General features: G+C 25.2%; 1 protein-coding gene across 1 annotated transcript in view; it reads left to right on the top strand.

Moving 5' to 3' along the window:
* The window catches only part of LOC127285344 (neuroendocrine convertase 1-like), a 63933-nt gene that overhangs the window by 8334 nt on the left and 30457 nt on the right, over positions 1-25142 (top strand). Inside the window, exons 3-5 of the mRNA XM_051311324.1 lie at positions 20485-20589; positions 20724-20972; positions 23402-23548. Of these exons, the coding sequence (XP_051167281.1) occupies positions 20485-20589; positions 20724-20972; positions 23402-23548 (501 nt within the window). The remainder of the gene's footprint in view (positions 1-20484; positions 20590-20723; positions 20973-23401; positions 23549-25142) is intronic.

Raw genomic sequence — 25142 nt, 5'->3', positions numbered from 1 at the left:
CTACTTTAAGGCGCGAAAACGATTCAAATTCAAATCACACACAATAATAATAGTATAATATATCAAACTCAAACAACAATAATACAATAAATTGTTATAATATAACAAAATAAAGTAAATTGATGTGTCAAAAAAATGTCACGTCACAATGTACAGATATATTTATATGAAAAAAGAAACAAGCATATATATATATATCTACTATAGAGAAATTTCGCCGTTTTATACGAGGCAAAATAACATGAAACGATTCCTTTCATCAACATGCGATCTGGAAAATGTAGAAAATCGTACCGTTTTCTTTCATTAATCACGTGGATTGTTTTTCCGTCACGAATCCGAGCTTATACACGTTTCATTTTTCCTACGCGGTTTCCCGCAGTATTTTATGTTTTATACACTTGAGAATACATATTGAACACTTGTCAAATTATTATTGTATAGTATCTAAAATGTATATTAAATTTTTTTTCCTAACTCAAATATGATGAATATTTAAAATTTAGTTATCGTATTATTCAATTTTTGAAAATCTTTGCACGTAAAAGCATATCCATAAAAAAACATATAGAGTCCATTGAAAAGAACAACTGTTATTTCTTGGATAGATTTTTTTCTTGAAAGCACATTTCAGTACAATGTGTTTAAAAATATTTTCTCTTTTTTGTTTTTACATAAAAAAAATTATAATTTTCTGAAATTGCTATTACTAAAAAAGACGGTTTTATAAACATATTATTATCAAAAGGTGTTTTTTAAAATAAAGTTTCGTTGAAGATTTTCCAGTTTTACTTTGTATACAGTTAACCATGGGAAGCATGAATTAGACTTGTCGGAATTTTTGCAGTGTCGAATTAAAAAATACCGAATTTTTATTTAGCAGAATTTTGTAAAGTGGATTTTTTCACTACTTGACAGTAATAAGTATTTTTAACTTTCGCCCTGACTTTCTGGAAATAATTTTAATATTTTCATTAATTTCACAAATAGAAAAAAATTTTTTTTCTGTTCCAGGATTAAGACAATATTTTTATTTAACTGAATTGCCATTTAATAGAAATTCCAATTAGCTAAATTTTTAAGTGAGATAATTTCTAATTCACTACAATTTTATTTGACCGACCATTCTTTTTTATGAAAATTTTGCTAAACATAAATTCTGCTAAACGAAAACTGTATTATTTATGTTATATAGAAATTCTTCGAAATGAAAATTCGGCTCATTATAAAATCACCTTTATAAAATTATACTAAATAAAAATTAGATAATTTTTAACTCGACATCATAAAAATTCCGACAGGTCTAATGTGAAAAATATTCACTTGGATCACAAAACAAAATTAAATTTCGTTATTAATAATATTGAGCCGGAAAAATAAAAGTTAAATTGATATTTATTGTTTCAAGAATAAAATTTTTGTATATTTAATTTTGTAATGTGAACACACTTTATATAATCTGTACAATTTCAGTAATGGTTTTACCAATATTAAAACTGATTTTGCTCGTACTTATTTCAAAATATAACCTTGTTACTTTGAATGTTCAATTATTATTCTGCTAATTGTGAAACTAGAAAATAGAAAGTTAAGAAATTTTATTCAATTTCACAATAATGCAAACACGAGAAACAATTTTTTGTTATTCGCAACAAAAAAAAAAAAAAATTCTTTACATTTTCGTTCAGTTAGAAAGCCGGATTACAATCATACCAACTCAGCTGAAAAATTTCTTTGATCATATATAAAATGTAAATATTCGTTTCATGTAACTGTAATAATTCACTGAAGAGAATGGTTGAAAAATTAAAAAATTTATGTATATATATTAAAATATTACTATCGGAAAATTTCAATGGATGTAAAAGAATACTTTAATGCAAAAGACAAAGATAAAAATTAAAAGCGATAGAGTTGACAAAAGAAATATTGAAGAGAATAAAATACAAACTTAAAAGTTCAATATATATAAAATAAGTATAAGATAAAGGGAATTTTTAATAATAATTTTAAAATTATAATACTTACATATTTGCCAACAAAATTACAGTGTATAAATTTTATTTTCTTAAATTAATTTTTAAATTGCATTTTTAAATTTTATTTCAATTAAATAATATATCTATAAATTTGTAATCACTGAAATTAATTTTTAATTCAGTTGCATTCTTTTATTTGCCTCATGTCGACTAAAAATCATTTTTGCAAAATGTATACTCGAAAACGTGAGTTTATGGAAATGCTTTATATATATTAAACATGCGAGAGAGAAAATTCTATTAATTTAAGAACTCATTTTAATAATTTAAATGCTCGCTAATGGGATAATTTACATAAAATTTTATAAAATTATATATACGTTTTTCCCTGTCCGTGCGTACATTTTCAAACAATTTTATTTTCATTTTTTTTCAATTTTGCAGATTTAAAGAATTAATGCACATGGAAAATTTATTTAATAACTCAAATAGTTATTTGTCAATTATCAAATGAATATTTATTTTTATTTAATAATTATATTCAATTAAATGGTATTTATTATTGTAATACAATAATTGTTGATTGGTATACTTTTTTTATTTTATTTATTTTTAGTGATAGTGCCCGTGTAGAAATTGAAACATAATGCTGCAGATCAGGGCCATATTAGGCGAAATATGGCCCTAGTTAGGGAAATGATCAAATGAAACACCTTACCTGAACTGGGCCTGACAATACATTTTGAAATTAAGGGCCAAATAGGGTTATCAAAGGGGCCACAGATTTCATTATTTTGTTTAATTAATTCAGTTAATAACCTCTTTCCTGTCATTAACATCATTAAAAAAAGACACGTTTGCATGTATTTTCTAGCTCAGCAATTAATAAAGTGCCGTTCGTGCTAAAAATATTTGAGATTTTACAAACTAAGTGAACAAAAATTATATAAATTATGATGTATTGATAGTAAGTAAAACATTTTGTTTAAATTACAAAAAAATAGGTTGGCTTGACAGTATTGAAAAAATTACAATGTTTCTTCCTGCTCAACATTTTAATCATATAAAGATAATTAAATCACAAATTATAATTAATAATTGAAATTTTAGTGATTCCTTAGACTGAAAAATATAAATTTTATATTAAAGAAATGTTTGTTTACTTTAATTTCTAATTGGTAAAGTTTTAAATCAGTTCTTTTATTATATATCTGGTTTATGAATAAAAATATTAAAATAGTAATTATTATTTATAATTTATAATTAATACAATTAACTTTTGTAATAATTTTGTTTATATAAATTATTTTTACTATTAATTATTGAAAATCGAAATAAAATACTGAAATGAACAAAATTGTTAACCCTTTCATTTTAGTTAGTAAATTTTTATTTCTTCAAACAAAATGAGATTATAGAGGATACAATATATAAACGAAAAAAAGTAACACAACAGAAATGAACTTTAAAAATCTAACTTCATCCTCATCTTGCGTCTTCCTTCCCAATCTTTTGCATTGTTAAACGCAATTGTGAAGAGACCTAAAACGCTGTCTTCGCTCAAGTTGAATTTTTCCATCAGTACATCTGGAATAATTAAAAAAATTCGAAATTTTAATAAATAAATAAATATCGATTAAATTTTAATGAAATAAAATTTTATATGTTTATATAATTACTTATTAGAATTATTTTTTTAATGATAAGAAAATTAAAAAGTTTCAACAATTTGTAATTTAAAAAATGTTAAATACTTAAGCAATATTAATTTCAGGAATATATAATGCAAATTTAAAGCTTTTTGAAATATTTTATTTAAAAATTAAATAATTTTGTTTCGTTTGAAAATAACTTTTTTGCAAAATTTCAAAAGGTATCATTAACCTAAAGAGAAATAATTTTAAGAAACATGTTTTAAAAAATAAATAATTTTTTGCAGTTATAGAAATGGGCCGCATAGATAATTTTGGTGTAATTTAATTTTGCAACATGATATTTAGATAAAGAAAAATTATAGAAGTTTCTAAAATTAATTGTTAGAAAATCTTAATTAAAAATATTTACTTACTTTCTTTAGTGTTTTGCATTAAATTTTTAAGTCCTTTTATAAATCGATATCTCCTCACTCTTTTTGTACTTTTTTCCTTTGCCATTTTATTGTAACACTTCTTTATTTTAAACATTCAGTAAAGACATTCACTGACAATCTGACATTTATTTTTATTACTTGAATCTGGTCATTAAAAAAAGAAATACCAAAGACTTACTTTTTTTAAAAATGATTTTTGTAGTCTAGGGCCCTATCAAGTCCCGGTAATTCCCCGATCAGGCTATAATGAGGCAACCCTTATCAGGGGCAGATAGCAAATAGGATTTAACTAGATCAATTTCTACACAGGTGTTTCTGTGAGTGTCGTTGCAATTTTAAATATATTTCAAAAAAAGGTTATTTATTTTTATTTCGAATTTCAACAGAAAAAAAATTTTTTTCCTCATTACCATAAAAGAAAAAAATTTTATAATGAATCAAGAAAAAAAAAATTTATCCTATAAATATCAAACGAAGTAGATTAATTAAACTGTTTTGTAGTTAAATCAAATAAACTTTTTCCCCCTGTTGCGTGATAAGCAACTGTCAGCACGATTTGATAAATGAAAAAAAGAATTTAATATACTATAATTGTGTTTACGGTTATTTATTTATTTTTTTTTTTATAGAAAAATTCAATATAAAGCTGGAGTGCAGTAAATTTTGCTTTTATTTATATAAAGTAAAAGCGTTGTGTTCAGGATAATGCGTTTCGAGGTACATGTACTTCTGGGCAAAGCTGGCACTGACATATGTAAATACTGCCGGGTTATATGCACTGTGAGCGCATATTGTATGTATGTATGTGTGTGTACGAGAATCGCGGCCTTCCTCGACTTCTGGCACGCAATTAAATCCGCATCGTCGTTTGAAGCGTTTCCCGGCATCCGCACGCTACTACTACTACTACTATATACGGTTGGGCTTAATTATATGAAATAATTACACGTCGGACCGTAATATATGCAACGCTGAGAATAGTGAAAAGGGGATAGGAGACAGAAAGGAAAGGGAATGGGGGAAAAAAAAGTGAGGAAGAGGAGAGGAAGTGAGGTGACACGCGTTGCGCATCGGGGATTGCATGCGGTCGACAGTTGCAACCCTGGGCTCTGCATACAAGTGCCGAGATATATATGCACACATGGTCCATGGCGAAGAGGGAGTCATCATGGGCACTCTCTATGTTAGCGTAATTATACATTGGTCGCTGGTATTATGCCGCCTAATGTCCTCCTATACAGAAAATGTAAAGCTTCCATATATATATGTATATACATACGACTTGACTACACTCGCACAAAACGAGCCGACGCGACCGCTTGTTGAAAATGTAGTGATAATTGTCGAGCTGCTGCTTGCAAATCTCGAAACTTAGAACAAGAACCATTTCAAGAGCAAAGACCATTTTCGAAAGTCACGTCCCTCTCTTCTAACATTGTAGAATTTCAGATTCACGTGTCGAATGAATTGTTGAAGTTTCCAGTAATTGTTCAAATTAACGTGTATATATACATGGGATGTCCTAAAACTACCCGGCAGTCATGTAATAATTGGAACGACTTTGTCAGTTGTAATAATATTTAAAAAAAAAAACTTATATTTATAGTGATTTTTGAAATGTGTAATTATTTATTTATTTGTATTTATTTCAGTAATCGGGATAAACCCTTTCATACATATGTATTCGTAACACTAAGTATATGTATAAACGTGTTTTAACGAAATTAAAGTGTAACTTATAGTTACACTGACCAGTGATTAATTTAAACCCAGAATATGTCTGCATAATAATGAGGTGAATCTAGTTTTATTGTTATCAAAAAAATCTGTATGTTCTGAAATATTATTTGCTTCTCTATACTAAGTCTGTTGAACAGAGAATTGTACCCGTAATTTGTTCTGTGGAATGTTTCGGATAATAGTGGGTAATTTCTAGTTTGTCTTAGTGGAACTGAAAAAATTAACTGGTGATAGTAATTCAGGACAACGAATCCAGTATGGATCTAACAAATGTGAAGTATAATACTTTTAATGTAGTCATGTGGTGCAAAACTGAAGCACACCTCATAACAAAACCTAATGATCTTAACACAGAAAGTTAAAAGGCATTAAAATAAGCTGCAACGCTTCTTATTTTAATCCAATTTTGCTTATTTTAATCCATTTTGGTATTAAAATTAGCAAAATTGGATTAAAATAATAAGCGTTGCAGCTTATTTTAATACCTTATAATTTTCTGTGAAAGCTTTTGACACTACTTCGGAGATATGGTCATTAAAAGAAAAATCATTGCACAAGAGCAATCCTAAGTATCTTACTCGAGTCACTCTGGAGAGGCTGTCCCGATCATCAGTGTAACAGTATATCAAAGTTTTTTGCTTAGAAAAGGAAATAACAGAGCTTTTGTTTACATTAATAGACATATGATTCCTGCCACACCATTCGTCGAAACGATCAACATCAGACTGAAGATTAGAAGAGTCGCTACATGGATTATTACGATTAATTAATTTATAACATTTAAGATTGTCGGCATATATAATAGAAAAGAACAGTATTCAAAAACAGATTTAACGTCGTTTATATAAATAATGAACAAAAGTGGCCCCAAGTTTGATCCTTGAGGTACACCAGAGGTAGCCAAAAATGAATTTGAGTACTCACGACAAACTCTGACCATATTTTGATTTTAAGTATTATTCGTATACACGAAAAAATTGATATAACAAGTTATCTTTACTAAATTTGAAGAGGTGCATGATTTTTCCCACAAATTCTAAAAAGTTGGCATTCCAAATAATCGAAATATATTAAGTCGACATACTAAATGATCGACATTTAAAATGCTCAAAGGTTAATACTCTAAATGTTCGAAATTTTGAACGGTAGAAATTCCAAATGGTCGACATTTTATTTGAACGACACTCCAAAAAGTCGACATTTTAAATGATCGCAAATTTAAATGGTATAAACTTCAACTGGTAGAAATTTTAAATGGTCAAAATTCTAAATAGTCAACATTTTAAATAGTAGACACTTTTTTGATGTAAGAGTTTTCTTTCTCTGTTTGTTTCTACAGAAAGGAAAGGGGAAAAAAACTCTTATACCAAAAAATTTTCTACTATTTAAAATGTCGACTATTTGAAGTTTGGATCAAATAAAAGTTTGACCATTTAAAAATTTTGATCATTTAAAATGTCGACTTTTTGGAGTGTCCGTTCAAATAAAATGTCGACTATTTGGAGTTTCTACCGTTTAAAACTTCGAACATTTATATAGTATCGAGCATCTGCAGCTTCGAGTATTTTAAATGTCGATCATTTAGTATGTCGATTTAATAAATTTCGATTATTTGGAATGCCGACTTTTTAGAATTTGGAGAAAAATCATTCACCTAACCCAAGTAGAAATATCCGTAGCTCGCCGTAATTAAACACCGGCATGGTACTGATCCAATACTGGCTGTCGGTATTGACTTTCAGTACTGGCAGTGTACTGACTAATACACCGAATCAGTACTATGTCGGAGGTAAAAAAATATTAAAACCAGTACTGGCAGTACACTGTCATTCACACCGAATCAGTACTATGTCGGTGATAAAAAACATTAAATGAAAAAGTCTTTAAATTATTCCAATAGGTAGAAAACGATGATTTTTTATTTTAAAAAATGTATATTAATTTCTTTCGAATACTTTCCCTCCAAATTTTGGATGTAATTGTAATGTATTATTATATACCTATATAAAATATATTTATGTTTTTTCAGTTATTTTAGTACTCATTGAAATATGCATTTTATCATGCATACAATAACAATAAGTTGAGAATTTTTTTCTAATAGTTTTAAAAATAAAGCAAATGTAATTTTTTCACTGTAATTTTTAAATATTATTAATAATTAAATATTAAATTTAAAAAAATTTTCACCATTCATATTTTACAGTCGTCTTTTATTAACTTATTTTTAATTATGTAATTCATCAATCATTTTTGTCTGTTTTAATATTATTTACGGTAAAAATAATTTATTAAAAATATTTAACTGAAATTGATATCCAGTTTTATTTCATTAAATCTTTGTAAAAATTGAAAAAATTTTATGAGTTTAAAAAATTTAAGAATAAATTCATTTTATTTTCGTGATCAATAGATAATACAAACTTTGAAATCAAAACTTTTGTATTAGGTGAACTACTTCAAGTCAGCACTTCAAGCCAGCGCGGCTGTGCGGTATGCGTATCTGACTTGCGTTCTAAGGGTTTAGGGTTCGATCCCCCATGCGTGCGAGATTTTTCGTTCTTAGTTTTAAGTGTTATAAGTACAATATTTGTTCATGTGTAATATCAATTATTAAATAATTATTAAATTAAGTATAAGTGCAAAGTAAAAATAATTAAATATTATGAATTTAAAAAAATAAAAAAATTTACAACACAAATTATTTTTTGTAAAATAATTTATTAAAAATAAAATAATTTAATTAATATAAATGATAATTATTATTTTAATTATTTATTGTTAATAATATTTTATATATTCTAAATAACATTAACTATTATTGGCTTCACATTACCTGTTCGTGGTAAAAATGGGAGTAATAAGCTAATAAGGATGAAATTTGCATTGGAAAGCGTGTTTTAGCATTTTGTAAAAAAGTGAGATTTTAAGTCCGGATGAGTACTTTGCCAGTATTATGCCAGTATTATGCCAGTATTATGCCAGTATTATGCCAGTATTATTCTAGTACTACGTTAGTACTGGTGAGCGGGACAAAATCAGTACTGGACAGCGTTACCAGCCAGGGTTGGTCCACTACTGGCCCAGTACGGCAGTCAGTACTATTATACTGACTGGCAGTGTTGGGTCAGTACTATGCCAGTGGCACATTTCTACTTGGGAAGTTTGAAATCACAGAAAAAACGCTGGGTAAATTTTGTTGCGGGTAATTTTCACCAATGCTAATTCACATAGACGGTGGCGCCCTCAACTAGGATAAAATTTGTTGCAGGTAATTTTTATACCGATTTTGGGGTAAAAATTCTACTTTTTTTTCGTGTGATTATACAAACAAACAGATGAAATTTCAAGTGGAGGCTTAAAATCATTTGCAAATTGTATTTTTAAAGAATACGTAGTAATAATACGCTAATTTAGTAAAAATCACGTTTTAGAGATAAATATTATTATTTAAATAAATTTATAAATTATGTATTCATACAGGAATTTAAAATTTTATTTTTTTATAGAGTTATGGATTTATTAAAAGTTTGGATTTTTATATAGTCGCGTCATATATTTTTAATGAGTTTATTTATTTGAGGAGCAAATTTTCAAAACTTGATAAATCCATTTTTCCAAAAAAATGAAGATAATCATAAATTTAATATTTTAAGGACCTCACAAATCGATCTGTCACTGTTAAATTTAAGGAAAAAAATTTATTAATTACAAATTTTTAATTTAAAAACTTATTGACATAACCAAGATGATTTACAATTTGTATGTTTTATATTAGAAAAAATTACCAAAACCTGTAAATCACTCAATTATGACAAAGTTCAATTAGAAACATAACGTCTTGAATATAAAAACATTGTTATAGAAATAAATTATTATAAATTTTTTATTTTAAAATTAACTCTAGTGGTTATGTGTGGAAAGTCATTTGTTTGAATTTCTCGAAATAAGAAAATGGATTTATCAGGTTTTGAAAACTTGCTCCTCATTTAATTTAGTTTGTTTACGCAATATATAGACTAAAGCTGGACAGTATTTGACGTGGAAATTTATTCTGAAAAAACTGTCCTGGCCCCGAAATGTAAATGTACAATTTTCCCTTTATTTTCTTCGATATGAATGCCTATCTAGAATCTGGCTAAAATTTGTCTAGAACACTGATTTTAAAATTTAGTACAAGTTCGTATAGTAGGTTGTCTAGGAATTAGCCAGGCACTGTCTAGGATGCTGAGTGAAGAATTTAGTACAATTTGTCGTAGAGAAGGTGGCACTGCGAATCCGTTAATCTAGCAGACGAAATCAGTTCTTTACATATAGTGCACGGTAAAAGCAAACCAAAGGTTTATTATTGTAATTTATTTAAAGAAAAATCCAATTTCACAAAATGTATTACAATTAATTTTAAAAATAATTGTAAAAGGAATTGGGTAATTAAAAAGTACTTTTGTAATATAATTTACATTTACATTACATTAAAAAGTACCTCCATTGCGTATCGTTAGCGTCATTCTTGATTCACAATGATCCAGATCGAGTAAAAAAAATTTTTGTTTAGACAATACAATTTGTATAATTTAATTATAGAATTATTTCATTTCCTTTAAATATGATTTTAAAACTTATTGTGTAAATTTTGCTGTTGGTGCTGTTGATTCATCATATTTCTTTTTTTTTGAAGCATATAGTTAAATTTCTTCTCATACTTTGTTTTATGATTAAAAAATAATAAGAAACAGACATTAAAATATTTATTTGAGAAAATAAGAATGAGTCTCTCTTTACAACAATTCATCCCTTTTATATGTATATAGCAAAGCATGAACTGTACTCCCTGATGAAGAAACTGTCTCTGATGAAACAACTATATACACCTATATATATAGAAAGAGAGAGATATATTCACCAGTGGTAATATTTGAATGTCGTTTATGATTTTGTGGCATTTGGGAGAGGCTATGAGAAGTTGCTGGTAGCAAACTCTCTCAACGAAGATTCAGGTCGAAAGTTAACGAAGGCAAAACGTAAAGCAGAACATCGCGCTCTGTGACGTCTGTCGTTCTTCCTAACGGATAGTTCATTATGGTGGTTCAACGTAGGGTGTCCTGTCGTTTATTTCAATTATCCGGCAAACGTTTACGCTGAATCAGCAAATCCATATACTGTCGTGTGACTAAATCACTAACGCATGCCATTAATAATTGCTGTCGAATCGGCCCCTCCATCTTCCTTTTTTGCACCTCCGCCAAAGAGGTTGTGATGTATATATACAAAAAAAAAAAAAAAAAAAAATTACAGCCTTTACAAATTGAATATAAAGCTGATGGCTTGTCATCAATGGTCCCTCTTTCTTTTTTCCCGGAAACGATAAGATAACGTTAGCAAACTAAACTACTCGATCAATAATTTATTATCTCTTTTTTTCTTCCCAATTCCAATTTATTAAATATTCAAAAAGAATTTTTTTTTAATTTTAATAAAAAATTAGAGAATTTTTGAATAAATTTTCAATAGATTGAAAAAATGTCATTGACCCTATAATGTTTGTTGGTGATGATAAATTTTGTTTTTTTTTTGGAACTTTTGCTCATTTATTATATTTCATCGTTTTGTGTCTGTCTGTATGAGTTTTGAAATTTGTTTCGTGCCTTATTATGAAGGGACGAATAAGAGATTTTGGTCTCTATTGTTCTTGAGACAAGAGAATTCCACAGATAATAATTTAGACGTTGTATATATCCTTGGAAAATGAATAAAGCTCTCATTATGGAGAACAATATAAAATCTGATTAAAGTACCACATTTTTCAAGGTAGCTTTGCTCTTCTCTGGTTTCTTGGAAAATAACAAGCAACTTTGAACAAAATATAGAACCGCTGTTAGTGTGGCGCATAGCAGAATTTTGTTCAATTTCTTTCAAAATGAAATATAATGATTATTGTATACAAAAGGTGTCAATATATATATAAATAATATATTTTCAAATCCAGGGGAAATTTCCTTCAAAAACCAAAAGAAACAATTTTTTTTTTTTTATCATTTTAAAGGCATAAGTTAATTTAAAAATATAACTTGAAATATAAGAAATTGAAATGAAAAAGCAAATATAATATAATAAAATAGAGTGGAAAAAACATTTGGCCGACTTGATATAGACGTTTGGGACAACGCCTGCGAAGGCTTATACAGACACGAGATTACCGGAGACAGTTTGAAATCCGATCAAAACAAATGGACTGCGAAAATATCTCGTCTAAATCCTCCCCCCCCCTCACCCCACTTGATTTCGCATCCCCCCCTCCTTGCCTTCCTCCACCACCTTTCACTCTTTCTCCGCCTTCACTTTGGATGTTTCTCCCTTCTCGACCCTCTATTTCCCTCATTCTCCTTTTCTCTCCCATATAAACCCTCCTCAGTTTGGATTCGACCATTTTCCAACCCCTTTCATCCCCCAAGAGTCAGAAGACACAATCTGAATACCGATAAGATGGATAGTCCTCTGATCGTCATGTAATGACTCTGCTAGTTCGTTCATCTCAGACAAACCAACTTTACCTGAAATGCAAAATCCCTATTATCACACCCACGATGAATCCGTATTTAAATCGTTATACTCCGCCCATGGATTTTAAGGCTAAACTGCTCTAACCTTTTAGTCATAAGTATAAATCCATTTTTTTTTTTCTTAGTGTATATAAAGATTGCGAGCGCCTAATGCGTTATTTTCTTTTTTGACAAAATGATATTCAAATTTTATTTTTTTTTTTATAAATTTTCTACCTTTTGTGTGAATGAATGTCAAATTTAAAAAAAAAAAAAACATTTTTGAACCTTTTGTGTGAATGAATGTCAAATTAAAAAAAAAAATTTTTTTGAATCATAAAAATTTAGATACTGTGAAAAAAGGATTTTCTTTGTCTATTTTTTTAAATAAAATTTTACTATATGTTCGTTTACATTCTATTCTCAGTATTTTTGAAACATACGCGAAACTTTTTACCTGTCAATAGGACGTATGAATGAGCACTAAAATTCATTAGTTATAGAATTTTTTATAGAATTTCTTTTATTAAAAAATTTTTTATTTCCTAGGCGAGAAATTTTTCTTGGCACCACTAGATTTTGTCCAGTTTTTATCATTGACGTTTATTCTGTAGTAAAATCATTAGTTAGAATTTTCATTTTCAATAATTTTATTGGATATCATTAATTTTTAGACGAATATTCATTTTTCGAATTGGCATTTGATATAGAATTTCCTTTTAAACAAATTTTTACTTAAGGATTCTTCCTGGCAATATAAGGAAATGACACAGACTTACCAAATTTTGACAGTTTGTTCATTAGATTGATTTAGGAAGTTATGATTTTTTTCAGAATTTTTTACCACGTAGTTTTTTAGAAAAAAAAATATATGACCAATTTAACATGGGCTCTTATGGGAACGTGTATAAACCATAGGAAAAAAGTGTGATGGAAATGACACAAAAATCTGAAAGTTGGTATACAGGAAGAAAATATGATAAATTTATTAACTGCACAATATAAAGAAAGTTTACCACATAGTTTTTGAGTAAATAAATAATAAAGTTTCATTTTTTGTCATAATAATAATAGTAAGTGTAGCAGACATGAAAACGTGGCAACGTTGCAACACGTGTTTAGCACGTTTGTGCAGCAACTCGCCGCGAATTTCAAATGCAAGTATAAAAGTCGACAAATTCATATTTATATTCAGACATTTTTTTATATTATTTTTAGAAAATAATGGATTAAACTGCAATTTTAATAGAATATTGTATGTTATGTTTAATTTGAAAGTTTATATAAATTTAATTCTGATTAATTATTGGAAAACAAAAAGAGTGATAAAAATACACGTACATAACCTAAAATTATAATTAAATATTTTTGTCAAAATAAAATACAGTTCAAAACTACTACAATCACAGTTTTATTTAATTGGATATTTGTTTACTAATTATCATGCAAATTGAAATAAAGTATAATAAATAAACTATTTATATTTTCCATTTTATTTTCAAATTTTGAGGTGAACGACTTATATTACAAATTTCTTATAAGTAAATTATCTTATTTTCATTTCATTTCATTTCATTTCAATAATAACATATAACAAAAAATTTGAGGTTAGCTGTCAGATCAGGTGTAGGCCCAATTTGTGTTACATACATATATACATACAAAGACCAGTCTTACCAACCTTACATAAACTACGCGACGAGAATGCGACGTTGCCCTGATTTCAAGGACTTTTTAAAAAATTTAATTAAATAGAATTTATAATATTTTAGTAACGAGGAAAGCTTATTATTAATTTATACACCTTTTTCTAAACAAATCTCCTATCAATAAGGACAAGAACCTTACCTATCAAATAAAAATTTATTTTTTATAAGGTTGCAAACTTGTGAGCCTTCACACGGGAAGAATAGAAACTATCCCCTTACTCCACACCACCCCCTGGAGAATCCTTAACAGAATTTTTAGCTCTTTTTTCACAACATTTTGATTAATATAATTCAAATTTAACCGAATTTTAATTTAGCGATGATCAAAATTGAGTAATTGAACAATCAAAAATTATCAAGAAAATCGTGATATTTTATGTCTAAATTGAAAAAATTATATTCTAAATTTAAGAATATCTTCTTGGGGCCTATTTATGAATATTTCCTATTTTATTCTTTCAGTTAGAATATAATATTCTTAAAATAAGAAACACTTCTTAAATTAAGAATCTTTTCTTTTGTATGTATAGAATATTTCTTATAATTTAAAAAGTATTTCTTATTTTGAGAATATTATATTCTAACTATAAGAATAAAATACATGGGAAATATTCTTAAATAAGCACTAAGAAGATATTCTTAAATTTAGAATATTTTTTCAATGATTGGCAGTAAGTTGAGATTACAAAAATAATTTATTACATCGATTAACTTTTTATAATTTTTATACCTATACTTTTTTTGTAATCCTGATGAGAAATATTCACAGCGAAAATGCATTTGGATCAAAAACCACAAATCTGCTAATGGTATTTGTTAAAAATTAAGGTCGTTGAAAAAAATTTACGATTTATTTATTTAATTATTTATTTTAATCCAACAGATTTCATTTAGTTCTGGCATTAAAAATTCGATTCTGTTGAAATTCTGCTGAATAGAAAATTTTTGTTAAAATATTAAAAGTATGAATTGAAAATTTTTTTTTTATATAAAATCTTATATATATATAATTTTTTTTTTTTTTATAATTGTAATTAATATTTTTCTTAAAATAAACTAAAATTCTGCAGAGGGAATCATATTATTCATCAGTTCCGTAACGTCAGTCAATTAAATAAAATGTAATTATAAAAAAATTTGATTAATTTAAATTTAATTGAACAAAAACTCCACTTTATGAATTAATTGTGTTAAATATAAATTCCATTTAATAAAATTTGCAATAAATACAAATTTAATGAACTAGAGAATCTGACATAAAAATATTCTTTTAAGTAAAAATTCTATAATATATATATATATATATTATTGGAAATTTTACTTTAGAAAATAAAATTAACATTGTACTGCAATTTCTATGTAAAAAAAATATTCTACATATGCCGTACATAAAATTTAAAAAAAAATTTGTAAAATTTTGACGACTATTCTAGAGAAGTAACTTTTTATTCAACAAAAAGTGCTCCTTTCTTTATTTAGTGGAGAACAAAAAAAAAAATTTCTACATTCGCTTCTTTTATATATAGTTCTGAAAAATAGAAATTCAAAAATTCTTTGACTTTGATGACTTCTAGGATCGTAATTTTCAATTTATGTAGGTACAAAAATTTTCAACGCCTTGTGCAATATTATTTTTATAATTATTTATTCTAGTTATAAAAAAAAAGTTCTCGACACACGTTACAATATAAGAAAATTATATCTATTTTAATAATTAACAAAAATAATAAAAATTTAGAAGGTTTTAACTATAATTTGACAGTAATTGATTTTATAGAAATCTCCACAAAAATTTCAGTAATTTTTTTTTTTTTTAATGATTTTTGATGAAAATCTACTTGTATTGAAATCACTAAATTGTCAGTTCACTGAATTTCGGTAAAATTTAAATGATTAAATTACAATTCCCATTTGCTTATCAAAGAGCATAAAAAATAAATCTATTTTTTAAATTCCCTTATTGAAACTATATATATACTGCATAAAAAATAATAAAAAATATATAACATATGCATTGGGTAGAAATGTAACCTTCTGTGCGGACACTTTCAGATTAATGTTGGTATTATTAAATTTCCAAAAGATACTATACATTATATAGGGATATTTATAGAATTTTGACATAAGTTGGCAACACTGTGCTCATCTAAATTCAAATAGTTACCTAGGTAACAATACAAAATATGAAATATTAACAAACTTTATATGTTGGCGCTTTAAAAGTTAAAATTCAGAACAAAATTTATACAATAAAGAAAATAAATCTGATTACATTATTATCAAAGGAAAAAATTAATATTTTGAGAAATTGAATCTTTTATGATTAATTTATTTAAAAATAATTAATTCATTGAGAAACAATTGAAAAGTATTGTTAATATTATCACTCTCTAAATTTAAATTAATGGGAATTCGTTAACTAATTTAAATTAGTGAAAATTTCCACTACTTTTTATTCATTTTTCACTAAAACTTTAGTAAAAAAAAAGGTATTACTAAATCAAATAGTAATATTTTACTGAAAATTTCTACTAATTTGAATTAGTGATTATTATGTAAATTCAAATTTAGAAAGCATATATAGGGGTGAAAAAATGATGTTTAAATTTTTTTGAAAACCCTCAATTTATTGAAAGAAAGAAAAAGTACTTTTTTTAAACATTAAATACATATCACTTGACACTAAATGTATTTGATGACATTTTTCGTTGGACAGTTGGGTATCAGGAGTAAGGTAGACAGGACCCATAAAGTGCTAGGAGGTTCGTCTACTGACAAAAACGAGCCATATGTGACTGGCGTTATACAAATATCGTAGCCCTCAATACAAAGGCACCATTCACTGCCATGTCCACCTGTCGGTATCGATGCCTGGACGCCCTACAAATGCCATACTGCTCATTTTTCTTTAATAAAAATCTATAACTGAATATATATATGTATACATATATATATCTGTATATATATATATATATATATATATATATATATATACAGAACGACTTCTTTTATATTTATGTTGTCCTGTTAAAAGCGTCCCTTATTGAGTTATTAAGGGTGAATTTTAGCGACGGCTATTCACCCCTAGTAATTCTTAAATATCAATTATTTCTATTTATTTACAAATAGAGGAAAAATATTTTCGCGATAAATATTATTTTTTCAACAAATATTGTACTTGATATTATTAAGTATTTATTAAATTATTAATTTAGTTTCGTTATTTTCAGAAATTTATTTATTTTTTATAAATAAATATATAATATTTGTTTGCGCACATCAATATTAAAACTATAATAATATACTCTATGTACTATACACTACCTCTGTATCTCTATAGGGCTATAAGCCCGTTGGTTAATTAAATAAATAAATAATATCATCATAGTATAATAAAATATAAATAAAATATATCATTTAATGTTAATTAATAAGTAAAGGGGTCAATCCATTATATTTTGACTGAAGTCGTCGCTGACTAATTTTTAAAAATTATAATACTTTGCAGGAATGATTTTGAAGTTATCAAGATCACGAAATGAAAAGAATTTTATTAAAATTTTAATTATTTATTGCAAAATATGAATTTAAAGTTTATGAGGTGCTGAAAACTGCCAATTTTTTAGCCATTAGAAAATATGCAAAAAAAAAACAGAATTTCCCATAAAAATAAAAAAAAATTGTTGTAATTTACTAAGAATGAATAAATTTATCATTATCAATTGATATAATTATTTAAATATGTGAAATAATATATAAAATATGATTTTCAAGTTCGCCTGTCAAATAACCTAAATTTGCAAATTTCATCTATTAAATGTGAGAAAGAGAAGTCATTAAATTGAAAAAAACCTTACCAAATATAAAGTACCTGTGACTAACTTTTAGTTTTTCTTAGCACTTTTTTCCTTTTTTCTTCATAAATGTGAAATAAAAAGCAATAAAAATTGGCACTTTGCTTATTTTCACTATTTTCAAATGTAAATAACTTTCTTGGAGAAAACTGAAAAATTACAAAACTTGGGCAATATCTAATTGATCACTAACTACACACACTGGAAAAAAATTCGCTTTGGTCCCGAAGATACTTTTTGAGATAATTAAGTTTAAACTTTTCACAATTTTTATCAGGTTAATACATGTAGTTTTTTAAGGACGAAGTTAGGTTTTATTGGTTAAACATTTTGAACTAACTTCAATTTTATAAAAATCACATGCATTAATCTGATAAAAATAGTGAAAAATATAAACATAATTATCTCAAAAAGTATCTTCGGGACCAAAGCGAATTTTTTTCCAGTGTGTGTTGTTAGTGATCAATTAGATATTGCCCAAGTTTTGTAATTTTTCAGTTTTCTCCAAGAAAGTTATTTACATTTGAAAATAGTGAAAATAAGCAAAGTGCCAATTTTTATTGCTTTTTATTTCACATTTATGAAGAAAAAAGGAAAAAAGTGCTAAGAAAAACTAAAAGTTAGTCACAGGTACTTTATATTTGGTAAGGTTTTTTTCAATTTAATGACTTCTCTTTCTCACATTTAATAGATGAAATTTGCAAATTTAGGTTATTTGACAGGCGAACTTGAAAATCATATTTTATATATTATTTCACATATTTAAATAATTACATCAATTGATACTGATAAATTTATTCATTCTTAGTAAATTACAAAAAAAATTTTTATTTTTATGGTAAATTCTACGTATTTTTGCATATTTTCTAATGGCTAAAAAATTGACAGTTTTCAGCACCTCATATACTTTAAATTCATATTTTGCAATAAATAATTAAAATTTTATTAAAATTCTTTTCATTTCGTGATCTTGATAACTTCAAAATCATTCCTGCAAAGTATTATAATTTTTAAAAATTAGTCAGCGACGACTTCATTCGAAATATAATGGATTGACCCAAAGAGAATTTTTTCACTTTTTTTATCAATATTTTTTTAATTGGTTTTTTTTAAAGAAGATTCCCTTATTATTTTATCTTTTATTCAGCTGAATTAAATTAATATTTACATAAAATTAAAAAATTAATTAATATTACTTATTGAATTTTAAATATAAAGTTAAGAATTTTTTATAATTATTTTTTACTTTATTAATTATTTTATAAAATGGGAAATTAATAAACATTCTAAAATTGTAATTTTTGCAATAAAGTATTATAGAATCTTTTTTTTTTTTTTTTTTACTCTGATCATTGATGCAACTCTACTTTCCATTCTTTCGGCAAAAATATTCCCTGAGGGGAATAAAAACTAGTCTTTGTTCTGGAAACGTTCTTGAAACTCAAAATGATCCCGTTACGATATTGATTTTTAGCTGCAGGAAAAATGATATACGAAATTTAAGGCTGAATTTTAAGGTTAGGAATCTTATGAATTGACAATGTCTAAGTACACTGTAAAAAATAATAAAAAGTTTGCATTTTGAAATAGTAAAATTACATTTTAGAATTTATGTAATTTTACTATTTTCAGTGAGATATTAATATACACTTTTTTTTAAATTTAGAAATACAATCAAACATGTAACTTTACAATTTTCGTAATTTGTTGCAAATTTTATATAAATTTGATTATTTGTATCACATATTTTTCATTTCAATGAAAAGTAATAATTTTATAATAGAAAAAAAAATTTCAATTAAAATATACTTAAAATAATTACTAAGAATATTCATTTTCAACAATTTTATTAGATATAATTATTTTTTAGACGAATTTTCATTTTTCGAATTAACATTTGTCGGAATTTCATTTTTAAAGAATTTTTAATTAACAAAAATTTTAGGCACCGAATTTTTATTTGTCCGAAATTGCAAATTACCGAACAAACAATCGACAGAAAGATTTCGGCGCGATTTTTAAACCAATCAAAAGTTATCAAGAAAATTGTGATTGGTGGATTTTAAAAATCACGACAAAATCTTTCTGTCGATTGTTTGTTCGGCCATTTGCAATAAGAATGCTACCAAATAAAAATTCTGTTAATTAAAAATTCTTTAAAAAAAAAAAATTCTGACAAATGTTAATTCGAAAAATGAAAATTCGTCTAAAAAATAATTATATCTATAATAAAATTGTTGATAATGAAAATTCTCACTAATAATTTTTATGTGATAATTATGTGCCTCAAAAAAAGTGTGAAAATCGATTTTTCGTTCGTAAACACACATTTCCCAGACGCGGTTACATAAAAAAAAAATGATAAATTTTATCCAAACTAATAATTTCAATTTTTTGTTACTGCATTATTAGATTTTAAGCATAAAATATATCTTTAAAAAAATAAGTTGTTCCGCATGGGTGTATTTTTTTTTTTTTTTTTATATATAGTTAAAAAGGGTTTTGTCTTTATTCAATATATAATATATTCAACAAAAGAAATAATATTTCATCGTCGTGAATTTTTTGTTCCAGGTTCTTGGATTTGAAAATACATATTTATGGCACAAAAGTAAAAATCCAGATCAAAGAAAAAGAGGGATTTCTCATTCGTTAAAAATATTAGACTCAACATCAAAAGTAAATATAATTGATTTTTATCGAATTAATATATTATATAAATATTTTCCTTTATACATCCTGTTTTTTTTCCTTTTCCTCTCTTATATATTGATTTTATTGTTATATATATATATATATTTTTTAAAATACAGATAGTGTGGGCAGAAGAACAAAAAGTTATTACCCGTCATAAGAGGGATTACATCGTGTTGGACGATATTGAATCAGAAAAGCCCTTGATAAGAGAAAAGCGACTGCCTTTTGCTTTCAATTCTGACTGCCATGGTCAGTGTTCGAGAGAAATTGATAAAAATAAAGGAAAACTTAATACTCTAACAATAGATGAATCAGAGAATGTGAAAATTTTCAACGATGAACTTTGGGATCAAGAATGGTATTTGGTAACGATTTTTATTTCAATCTTTAATGCGCGCTGTTATATGAAATTTAATTGAAAAATTGCAATTTTATAATAAATTTCAAAAATTAAATAAAAAAAAATTGGTAATTACCTAATTAATTAAATAAATTTGATTATGCTTTATTGAAATACAGGTAATTTTCTTTAAAAAAAAATAAATATGTAAATAATTGCCAAAATGGTCTGTCCTTCTGTCCTAACTTGAAGTTGGCCTTTTCTGATTTCACGTGTTTTTTTGAATAGTAATCTTATGACGTGTCAAATTTTGACAATTCTTTTTCTCATTTTTGCCAAAGTTGTATAATTGTGTTTCCAAATTTCGGAATAAGTTTCTTTCAAATTCCAAATTCGAAAATTCAATTCACGAAGCTGAAGTACACAACGTTTAACAACGAAATTTGTTTTAAAGTTGTATATTGATTCAAAAATTGTATACAAATACAAAAAATTTATGATGAGAAAAAAGATGCGCCAGGAAATTTCGTACAAGATAGTAATTTGAAAAAAATTTATTTTTAAGGTACCAGGGACCAACGAATACCTATTAAATATTAATTATAAAAACACAGGCCTCGAATCAACTTAAAGACACAAAAAGTCGTTTTAGTCGATTTATATTCCAAAAAAAAGTGGATTTGTTTTTTATTTTAACAAAACTATTTTACAGAATTTTAAATAAAAATTTTTTTTTAATAATAATCCTTTTCGAAGGGTTAAAGTTGAAATTTTTAGAAATAATTAAATTTCAAAAGATATATTGTTAATTTTCAAACAATTATTAAATTTTACAGAACTAAAAATAATTTATCAAACAATTTTTGGAAAACATTTTTTAAATTTAATTGAATTTTCAAAGATTTAAAATTGAGATTTTTGAAATTAATTGAAACTTTAAGTGTTTTATAATTAAAATTTTAGATGATTTCACTAAAAATTTATTAGAAAATGCGGACAAAATACAATAATTTGAAAATCATTTTTAATTGAAAAATGGTTTCAGATAGTTGAATTTTCAAAGAATATTATTAAAATAGTTAAAAATAATTAAATTTCCTTAGAGTTATAATTGAAATGATTAAATTTCAAAAAAAAATTTTCGATGGAAAATTTTAGAAATAATTAAATTTTAGATTCTTTTAAATTCAAATTATTGAAAATTCAATTAATTTTGAATTCAAATTTTTGAGAATAAAGAAATTTTATTTGATTTTAAATTTGGAAAATAATTGAATTTCAGTTCATTTTGAATTGAAAATTTTGGGAAATAATTGAATTTTAATTGAAATTTTTGATAATAATTTAATTAAAATTCATTTTTGATTGAAAATTTGGATAATTAATTTTGAATAGAAATTTTAGAAAATAATTGAATTTTATTTCATTTTAAATTGAAAATTTGGTAAATAATTAAATTTTAAATTAAAAATTTTGGATAATTATTGAATTTTAATTGATTTTGAATTAAAATTTCGGGTAATAATTGAATTTTAGTTTATTTTGAAAAGAAATTTTTAAAAAATAATTCAATTTTATTGTGATATATTTGTTTTTTTTAATTATAAACAATTGTTAAATTTCATAAAAATTTTAATTGAAAAATAATTTTGATATAATTGAATTTGTGATGTATTTCATTAAAATTATTAAAAATAATTAATTTAGTGAAGAATCATTTTAGTTCAAAATTTGTTAAATAATTGAATTGAAGAAGATACATTTTATACTAAAAAAATGTATTTTATTTACATTTTTTTCAAATGTAAAAAAAAATGTCGCATTTTATTAAAATAAGTCGATAAAAGTCGTATTTTTGAAAAAAGTCGGAAAAAGTCGTATAATCCAAAGCCTGTAAACATATAATTTTCATTATTATTATTTAATATCTAATAATATTCTAATAAATTAAATTATTATTGATAATATTAATCTTTAATTTCTTTATAACAAACAATTAAACAATCAATTTGGCGCGCTTGCGCGCGTTTAATTTTGCTAGTAAATAAATAATTGCCAAAATGTTTTGTCAAATATTCCATTGCAAAAAAATCACAGTATTGTAAAAATTTTCTTACATTTACTATAAAATTAAAAGAAAATTTTTTTTTTAATATTGTTACAAAATTAATTACACAATTAATTAATTAATTAAAAGTTACAAATTTTTCTGTAATAATACCAAACAATAACACTAAAAAAAAATATTTTTAATGCAAAATATAATGATAAGGAAAAAAATATTTTTTATGCAAAGTGTAATAATAAATTTTAATAATTTTGCACTGAGAAAAAAAATGTGAAAAAAATTTGACACATTTACGAAAAGAAATTGGACTTTTATTATTTGTTAATAATTTTTTTTTTTAAATTATCAACAACAGCTGTGGAAATTTTTGTTATCTTGTGATTTAGCAAGACACACGATCAAACAGAAACCTCCCTAAACTGGATTTGAATGTACTACCCTTATACCGACTGGGGATAACTGGTAGAGGCATAAGGGTTGCAGTTTTGGATGATGGCTTGGAATATACCCACGATGATCTTCGAAATAATTACGTAAGTTCACTTTGTTTTAAATAGTTGAAAAATTCTACCACAGATGTCCAGGAATGTTCTATTTTTCTTAATAACTTATTTTCCACTAAAAAAAAATAATAATATTGATTAATAATATAATAACAATTAATAATTAAAATATAATTAATTTTAATTTACTAACTAAATATTTAAAAAAAGTAGTAACAATATTAATAAATTAATCATTTTATTTATTATATCTAGAGATTTTAATTTTTTTTTCATTTTGAAGTATCTTTTTAAATCTTTGATATAAAATTTCTCAAAACGTCATTTGGATCAGATTTAAAATTTTTATTGTACAATTTTTTTTTTATTTAAACAAATAAGATGTAAAATAAGCCTAAAGATATAATATTTTTAGTTTATTATCGTAAATAATGTTTAAATAAACTAATTTTGAAGAAACATTTTTTAAAAATCATTGGTTTTATTTAAAACTTATTACGCGGCGGTTTTAATGGTCACTGATTACAAATCCGATGTCAATTTTTCAAAATTCAAAATGGCGGATCAAAAATGAAAAAACCGTTTGGATTTGATTAAAACTTGTTACCCAGGGGTTTTTGAAGTCACTAATTACAAATTTAATATTAGATTTGTGATCAGTGACACTGAAAAAACCTCCGAGTAACAAATTTTAAGCAAATCCAAACGATTTTTAAATTTTTTCGACCGCCATATTGGAATCGCCATTTTGAATTTTGAAAAACTGACATCGGATTCGTAATCAGCGACCATCATTATCCCAAAGAAACAAGTTTCAATCAAATACAAACAATTTTTTAATTCTTGACCGCCATGTTGAATCCACCATTTTGAATTTTGGAAAACTGAACTCATATTCGTTATTAGCGACTCTTAAAACTATATGAACAACTGTAGTTTTCTTTTTTTGAGTGTACAGTTTTCCTTGAGTGGAAACAAGTTAGATAAAAACAACTTTCACAGTACACTCAGAAAAACTATTTTTTTTTAAAATAAAGAAATCGTTTTTTAAAAATCACTTTTTCAACTAAAGATAAAATTTGTTTGAAGTAAAAAAACTTTTTGTTTGCTTTCACAAAAAAAAAAATTTAAAGTGTTTTGAAAGGAATTAAAATTTTTTTTTTTTATTTCCAAATTGGTTTTAATAGACAAATTAATATAAATCGATTGTATCTCCATAAAATAACTATATATAACTATCAATAATGAATTAATGAGACAATAAATATGTTTTAATTATTTAATAAACATATAATCCGTATTAAAATGACTAGATGGACTATATGAATAATTTATAAATAACACACGGATACTATATAAATAATTTAAATCCCCTCCCAGATGTTACAAATTCTCTATATTATTGTATCACGTTTGTCTGTGTTATAAACTTTATATCATATTAATGGTGCACAATATTATTTGTTTCAATATATGTAATAAAATAAACAAAATGAAATTATCCATTATTATATATATATAATATATGTATATTTGTAGTCTACATTATTATGTTTATGTGAAAAGTAAAATTATGTTTATACTAATATTCTTTAATTTTCTATAATATTAATATTACTTGACT

This window comes from Leptopilina boulardi, unplaced genomic scaffold (genome assembly GCF_019393585.1).
Source record: "Leptopilina boulardi isolate dan_hultmark-lab unplaced genomic scaffold, ZJU_Lbou_2.1 LbouV2_121, whole genome shotgun sequence".
NCBI lineage: Eukaryota > Metazoa > Arthropoda > Insecta > Hymenoptera > Figitidae > Leptopilina > Leptopilina boulardi.
This window is presented reverse-complemented; position numbering and strand designations above follow the sequence as displayed.